The 8,556-nt window shown below is 41.4% G+C and overlaps 1 gene segment (V, D, J or C); it reads right to left on the reverse strand.

Annotated features, from left to right (window-relative positions):
* Positions 1-3,611: 3,611 nt before the first annotated feature.
* LOC138223957 (probable non-functional immunoglobulin kappa variable 6D-41) lies at positions 3,612-8,209 on the reverse strand. The segment is given in 5 exon segments: positions 3,612-3,698; positions 3,780-3,878; positions 5,429-5,509; positions 7,708-7,970; positions 8,126-8,209. Coding segments are annotated over 5 exon segments (603 nt in total).
* Between the last annotated feature and the right edge of the window lie 347 nt (positions 8,210-8,556).

Below are 8,556 nucleotides of genomic sequence, written 5' to 3' on the forward strand. Positions count from 1 at the left end.
CGAGAATTACTATCTCGTACGAGAAAATTCCTTATCGAGGATTTTGTTTTCTTTAGTGGCAGCAATGCACTTCCGTAAGTAAGCATTCCCAGGTTAAACGCTTATCGTTTTCGCCGTTTCTGTTAGAAGAGACGTCACGGCTTTCCAAACTTTCAGTATGTTCTTCTTGATGTGAAGCTGCAGAAACATGTCCTGTACATAGGTTGTACATTGCCTCCTCTTTAAACATTGAACGCAATACATTCACTTGACTTGATAGTAAGACTTATGCCAAGTGTTATCGCTGGAAACAGTAAACGGAACGCCAGCCGTGTGCAAGCTGTAATACGGGTTGTGTGCCGTCCTGGAATTTGTCTTTTTCAAAAAGTTTTTGTTTGGCATCACCCTGTCTCTGTACACATGCACAAATACTGTGTCCCATCAAAATGCACTTTTCCTGCATTTTGCTGTGTAAATCCAAATTCAAATTCATTTGATGTCAGCATACTGTAGTCTAAAAGCTTTTAATAATTATTATAATTGCTTACACTTGTACTTTTCTGTATAATGATGATTTTTTTGTAAGAGGGCTGCACAGGGATTACTGTATTATTAGTCAACAGAGGGCAGCACTGAAAACTGAATTGAGAGTCTCCGTCTCTGCTAGCAAACGCTGCTGCTCTTCTTGCTGATGTGACTATTGTCTCAGTGTAATTGCCATATTACTGACACTAGAGGGCAGCACTGAACACTGAATTGAGAGTCTCTTTCCCAAAAAAACAGTGCTCTGCTCCTCTTATGTGACACTTGTCTCAGTGAGTGAGAACAGTGCTGCTCTTTCATTTCACCCTGCGTGTCCAACAGATTGTTTCATCCTATCAATACAGCCTCTCCTAAGAATCCAGTCTGCCTGATACTGAGATACCTCACCTGTGAACCTATCTTGCTGCCTCACACCTCTTCTTTGTACTTCGGGATGTTCACCAGTTTCACTCTGTTTCATCAGTTTCTGTATATGATGCACTGAAAGTATTGAAATAAGAACAGCATTTGAATCTGCAGCTCATAACAATAAAAAAACTTGCAGTACAATAATTATACTTTAAGATTACAGTTGAGAGGGTATCTTTGAAACCAACCCTCAGTAAGAGTGATATGCTGCCAAGGTCTGGCAAGATTATTATCTCTGAGTGAACATATGTGTTTTCTTGTAAGTAGAGAATTGTTGGAGAATATGGGCCTGTGCAGCTACACAACCCTTCTCTGAGTTCACGAGCCCTGGCTCTGAGCTTTAAAATCCCTTCACACTCACAGGGAAAGCCTGAATGTGGGAGGTGTCTGCAGAGGATTTCTGGGTTCTCAATGTGCTTCAGACATTCAGAGCTCAACTCAATATTGGTTTTCTTTACTGTTTTGTATTAACAGTATCACTCTGAGCACAATCTAACCTGGTTCATGATCCCTGCAGGTATTGTTTCACAACAAGAATAACATACTGTACATTTGGAAAGCCATGTCATTTCTACTTGTCACAGAAACTGCGACAAACACGCGTTTAAAGTTTGGCATGAAAGTGATTTTGTTTTCAATGATAATACATGTACTGGAACCTCTTCATTACGAATACAGACTTACTCTATACATACAGTACTTGTCTTATCACCTGGAAATGCAGCCTGAAAAATCATTCCTATCCATTGTGATTCAAAATGAAGTTTATGCCCCTCTTAAATCCTTAGATTAAATGATCTTCTTAGCACCAGTTGAGTTCCTGTTTTATTTTATTTTTTTCCATGATGTTCCCCTTGAAGCAGCTCCAGGAGATAAACATGCTCCATTGTTGTCCTGACATTAAAATAAATAATCACCCTGGTTTCAAGCAAGATATAATCATATTAAAATAGAAAAAAGAGACATACTGTAGCTCGTCCAATCTCTATAAATGACTACTACAGCATTTGAGAATTCAATAGCCTAGTAATAGCATGTCTTCAGCCTCTCTCTATAATATTTGTAGATTTCCATGAACATACCTACATTGTCACACCTGAAGAAGGCTCCAGAATCAGAATCATTTTTATTTGCCAGTACTTATCAGGTACAGGAATTTGCCTTAGCACTTTTGGAACCTGCTCACACCAAAAGCACACAGGAGCATTAACATTACTGAAATATTTACATTGGACAGTATACAAGAGATGGGGAGACACAAAAACACAATCACACTATGTGCTCACATTACAGTTCAGATGTGCAGAAACATGTAGACATCACAGTTATATATAAGACACAGTGCATTTCACATTTTGCAGTACAGTGCTAATGTACAAAAACAATAGACAATTTCAGACCATATACAAGAGTACGATCTGAGGAGTAAGGTGCAATAGTGTAAACATATTGGAAGACATACCAGTTCTTAGGTGCAAAACTTACAATATGTATGAAGCAAGTTGGCAATAATAATAGTTGAAGTTTTTCAGCTGGAATGGGGGATTCACATGAGCAACGGCTTCAGCAGCCGCTTTGTCGTTCTCACGCCAGACCTCCCTCATGGCGGACTTCCTGCACGTCTCGATCCACACATGGTGTTACAACCCCAAGTGTCTAGGGGTAAAGGGGTGTAACATTTAGGATAGTTTTTGGATACAGGTGGGTTCTGGTGAGGGACTTAGGAAGCATGACAACAAGTGTTGGTGCAAAAGTGATTTATTTTAAGGTGAATAAGTGACTAGTACTGTACATAATAGGACACAATAACACACAGGGGTAAGGAACTAGAGCGGTGCCAAAGGAAAGAAAATAACAAACAAAATGGAGTTGGCTAAGAAAGTGAGGGAAAGCTGACCTAACTACAAAAGAAAACCCGAAACACTTTTTTAAGACTCTCCACACGCGTCTTCAAACACCCTAGCTATCCTTCACTGACTACCCAAAACCACCCATACTAAACTAATGTGACTAATACAAAAATCAACTATGTGTGTAGAATGTACCCGACAACCCAAACTAACCCTATTCACAAAAGTTCACACAAATACATAAGTGAACTACGAATACAAACGAGAGTAGACACAAATAACAGGGCACAAGAGAACACAGAGGTTAATACAATATGTCTGTACAAGGTAATGGCTAAATACAGGATAAACACACAAACAAACGAAAGTACAAAGAGACAAACACAAACCAACAAAAGCCGAAGCTCTATGAAAACAAACACACACATGAGGCAAAACGAAGCCGAAGCAAAACCAAAAGCAAAACAAAACTGAAGCTGAGCCGAGAGGGACCAAAGTCAAATGAAAGGTCCATTCATTCAGAAAACCTCCAAGTTTTATATTAAATAAACCGCACTCTGATTGGCTGAGAAGCTGATTGTTGATGACATAATACGGAAACAATGGTGTAATGATGGACCAATAGGGGAGGGAGATCAAGGTCAGGAAGTGTGGAACATAGCAACAAAACACACATGGACCACACACTGGGACGTAACACATGGGCAGGGCAGTATGCTCCCCTGTGAAGCAGACTCTCTGAAAGGGCACGAGCAGGTCCTGGTGATAATCCGTCAGCTGGAAGGGTGTGAAGAGCTCAAAGACACCCAGGCTGGACTCATCCAGGCTCCACTACTTCACCAGCCTGCCTTCGTACAAAGCGCGGGTGCCCTCGCCATGGATGGCAGCCAGGTCGCTCAGCACCAGGAAGAACAGGGACTCGTCGGACCAGGGGTGAGACGCCAGAACAGCCCGACTCCGCTCTTGAGCGCTTCACTCACGTAGTAAATAAAGATCGACAGGCGATCCGTGGATCCCTTCCTTCTCCCAGAACCGCTCCTTGAAGACCAGGAAGAGTTTAGTCCAGCTCTCGTAGTGGATGGTCTGCAGGGCCTCTCTCTTGTGCAGGGGGAGAGGGGGGTTAAATCTGATTTATATGAGGGTCCCATAACTATGACATGGAATCCAGGCACAGAGAAACAAGACCTATGGATGCAATGAGGCTGTTAAAGATGGAACTGTAACAGTGGTCTGTAGGTCATAAGATGAACCCTAGAGCTGGAACAGGTCAGCTGGTGAGCAGCAGGCAGGAGCAGCAAACAGGCAAAGCACAGTCCAGAACTGACGTCAGGAAACATTCGCAGCTCAGAGCTGGAGAGACACAGCAAAGGAACAAGGAAGTATCTGAAAGTCAAGGTCTAGAGAAGCAGTCCAAGTACACAGCAGAGTGAAACTCAAGGAAAGTGCAAAGCTCAAATTGAGACAAATTTGGTCGATAGTCCAAGGAGAAACTCAGATATAGCCAGGAACAAGGTAGTGGCTCAGAGATGAAGCTCTAAACCACAGTCCAGAGCAGAGCTCACTCAGACTTTAAATAGCCTTCTTTACCAGGAGACGGGAGGATGTGGTGATTCACAGGTGAAGCCCGCTTCCTGTCCGACTGCATTACTATGGCAGCCAGCTGACTGATAGAACTGCCAGCTCCACAGCGCCCCCGCGAGGTCGGCAGAGACAACTGGTACATTATACTAACAGCCAGACCCTGACACCACAGTGTTCCTGAGCTGATAAAACTGCAGATTTCTTTAGTTTCTTCTAAAGTTTAAGAAATAAAAACTATCCCAATCCAACTATCTCTAAAACAGACCAGTGGTGTTTCATTAGTACCAGGAGATATAATCTTACACTTACAATGTATCTTTGAAGTATTCAACTGTAAACTTTACAGTTACAGAGGAGGATAAAGACTTTAAAGAAATATAAAAAAATAGGGTTTTTCAAAATGTTTTTTTCCAAAACATGTCATTCTGTGAGCAGTGTGATTAAAAATACAGTTTGTAGGAATGATTTCTTGAGTTATGGCATCGCTGCCTGGCAGCACTGGGGCACTGGATTCAATTCCCCGGTGCTAACTCTGTGGAGTTTGCATGTTCTCCCTGTGTTTGGTGGGATTCGTCCAGGTGCACTGGTCTCCTCCCACAGTCTGAAGACATGCTGGTAGAACTACTGCCTACTGAGGAAATTGACCCCACTGTAAGTGGGTGTGTTTGTGTCTGTCTGCCCTGCAATGGACTGGCTTCACATCCAGAGTGTATCCTGCCTTTTGCACCCTTTGTGATTAATTCAAGTAATGAAGCATCATATTGTATTCTGGATATATGTGTTACTTATGTTTTTCTTTCTCTTCCTGTATCTATGTTTTTTATTTCAAACACAACAGGTGCAGGAAAATAAAACCCCTTGAATATCAGAGATGGCAGATAAAATTAATATCTCTCTCTCCTGCCACACAGTCAAACTGATTCAAATGAGAAAAAATTAATCACAGTTCTTTGAATACTGTAACTTTGTGAAAAGATCTCTTATAGTACTAAAATAAACATGTAAGTGCACCTGCAGTGCTGTAGGTCTCAGTCACTGTACATTGCTGCTGAGGGAGGTTTTTGTACGGCTGTGTAACACTGTGTGAACACCCAGTTACTGTTGGGGTAGTGCAAACTCTGACAGTAATAATCTGCTGCATCTTCAGCCTGGACTCCTGTGATGGTCAGAGTGAAATCAGTCCCAGATCCACTGCCACTGAAACACTCTGGGATCAGTATAACGGGAAGATGCATAATAGATCAGGAGTTTAGGAGCTTCTCCAGCTTTCTGTTGGTACCAGGCTAGGTGGTTATTACTATACACTGCAGGACTGGTCTTACAGCTCACAGTGACTGTCTGTCCAGGGAGAACAGTTTTCACTGCTGGAGTCTGAGTCACAGTAATCTGTCCACTGGACTCTGAAAACAAGATAAAACACAGGAAATGCAGGAATTCAAGAACTAGAATGCTTTAATTTATTTTAGCTATTTTTACATTTCTGTAAAGCTTGTACATAATATGTTAATAGCCATATCTTCCATCACAAATTAAAAATATGTTTAAGACAACAACTAGCCAAGTATTAAATTATACCTTGAACAAAGATGAGAAGAGTCCAGATAAATATGGTGATGAAGGTCATTGTTACTGTGGGTTCTGTTGCCATGAAGGGCAGCTCTCAGTCATGAAGTGTTAAACTCACAGGACTATAAACACTCCTAGAGCACTGAAGCATGTGGTGCCAATGCAAAGTGTCTCTTCCATACAAATTGTCTTTCTGTGTCTGTAGAAAATGGAGAGGAGCAGCTGCTGTAGTTATTAATTAAAACAGTGTGGCTCTGGTATGCAAAGCACTTTCTTCTCCTGTATATAAATCCTGTGCCAGAGCTGCCATTGTGATCTGAGCAGTGAGCAGAGGTAGGACTTGAAAATGGATGGATAGTTTTCCTCTGTTTTCCATCCTTCATTAATCACAGGGTTTTGAAAGATGAGAGAGAGGGGCTTTCTGTCTGATCACTGACTTAATTTAAAAGAGACATTGAGCAACATGAGACCCCAGTTGGTGAGGGCCAGGGAGAGATCACAAAATCTCACTCTGTACAATATCCCCCTCTGCTGGAGACTGTTGGGAGAGCATTATCATTACAACCCTGCTCTCCTCACGATCTCATCCCAGGAGGAGGAATCTCTCACACAGCCTGTGCTCAGCCTCCAGGGGACAGCAGCTCCCTGTAGAAGAGAGCAGGGACTTGTAGCCTCCAGTCACCAGCAGAGGGAGCTACACTGAGGGGCTGTTCTTTCCATTTGCTGCAGGGTAGAGTTCACACTTTCACACATCGGTTTGATGAAGTGGTTTTGTTACAGTATATACTGTACAAGGAATTCAAGGTGGAGGCAGGTGTTGGGATTTGAAGAGCTTCCAGAGGAATGATTTGCAATGTAATTATTTTTTCTTCTCAAGTTTTAATGTTCTTAGGCCATATGATCCACATCACTTAAGTTGAGAACTGTCACAAATAGATATTTGTTTAGCCATTCCTTCACCCTGTGGTATTAACTACCATCTCCCTGCAGTGTTGAAGGAGCCCTCTGCTCTTTGTGATAATGCCATCTGCAGCTGAGTGTTTCCTGTGTGTTGCCTCCTTTTTTACCCTAGGCAAACAGTAAACTATTGGAGGCCTCTATACATTTCTATATATATTTCTGGATGTGCTCATTGTGATTCCAGAACGTTGTTGTAGATATAATCTTGATGGATTTTATTTGAAAAAGGAATATTTTAAATCCAGTTTTATCAGAGGTCTTCCCCACAGCCATAAGACTCCAAAATGCTACCCACTCACAGTACCGCCACTGCTGGGCTTTTGCACACTGCAGCTATCTGAATGCTACTGAACATTACAGTTGTTACCCTACCCAATCAAGTATTAATCAAAAACATGCCTTTTATGTTCACTGCTATTAGTATTTTAGTCTTGCATTTTTTAATTGTAGGTACGAATAGTACAGTAAATAGTAATAGGAAAATACAATATCTTAACTATAGATTTCAGACTTCATGTTTTTGTTCTTATTTCATCTGGGATATGAATAAAGCTGGAGCCACTGAATCTCATTATTGAGCTCCACACTACTATGGAAATGACATTCATGAAATTCAGTGTGTTTGTGTGCAACCAAGCTCCACCTCAGGCTGTGTCCTGTATCTTTGTCTTCACCCTCAGCACCTGCAGTTAGTCCCAGCTGCAGCAGTACAGTCGCTGTGCAGTCCTGCTGAGGGAGGTTTTTGTACGGCTGTGTAACACTGTGTGAACACACCACCACTGTGGTAACTCTGACAGTAATAATCTCCTGCATCTTCAGCCTCGATTCTGGTGATGGTCAGAGTGAAGTCAGTCCCAGATCCACTGCCACTGAAACGACTTGGGGTACCAGAGATTAGTTTATTTACGAGATAAATCAGAAGTCTAGGAGCTCCATCAGATTTCTGATGGTACCAGGCCATGCGTTCACCTGCTGAGTCACTGTAAACTGCAGGACTGGTCTTACAGCTCACAGTGACTGTCTGTCCTGGGAGAACTGATCTCACTGATGGATTCTGAGTCACAGTAACCTGTCCTCTGGACTCTGTAAGAAATAAGACAGAATATGAAGTGCATGGAAGTATAAAATTGTATATTTTAACTAGAATAATGTTCATATATTGTATGTAGTACAATATTTGTTTACATAAATCCTCCACAAATATTGTATCTTTCTACAGTATACTGTATCATTCTTACCTTGAATACAAAGAAGAAAAGCAGAGACAAAGATGGTGATGAAAGTCATTGTTGCTGTGAGTTCTGTTGCCATGAAGGGCAGCTCTCAGTCATGAAGTGTTAAACTCACGGGGCTATAAACACTCCCAGAGCACTGAAGCATGTGCTGCCAATGCAAAGTGTCTCTTCTATGCAAATTGTTTTCATTTGAATCGTGGACACTTCTAGAAAACTGTTTGTCTTTGAATAGAGTTAGATAAGCAGTTAGATTAGTATTAAAACATCCATTAAAAAAACAGATGTATATGGAGAACATGATAAAGTACAAGCAGCTGAGGCCATAATGTATGTGTTAATGTAAAAGAAATAATTTATTTTTTGATAAATTATTTTGAGAAATTATGGTTTGTAACTTGATTACATTTTTAGCTGAAGTCTATTCTGTCTAGTCT

The sequence above is a fragment of the Lepisosteus oculatus genome, chromosome 18 (genome assembly GCF_040954835.1).
Source record: "Lepisosteus oculatus isolate fLepOcu1 chromosome 18, fLepOcu1.hap2, whole genome shotgun sequence".
NCBI lineage: Eukaryota > Metazoa > Chordata > Actinopteri > Semionotiformes > Lepisosteidae > Lepisosteus > Lepisosteus oculatus.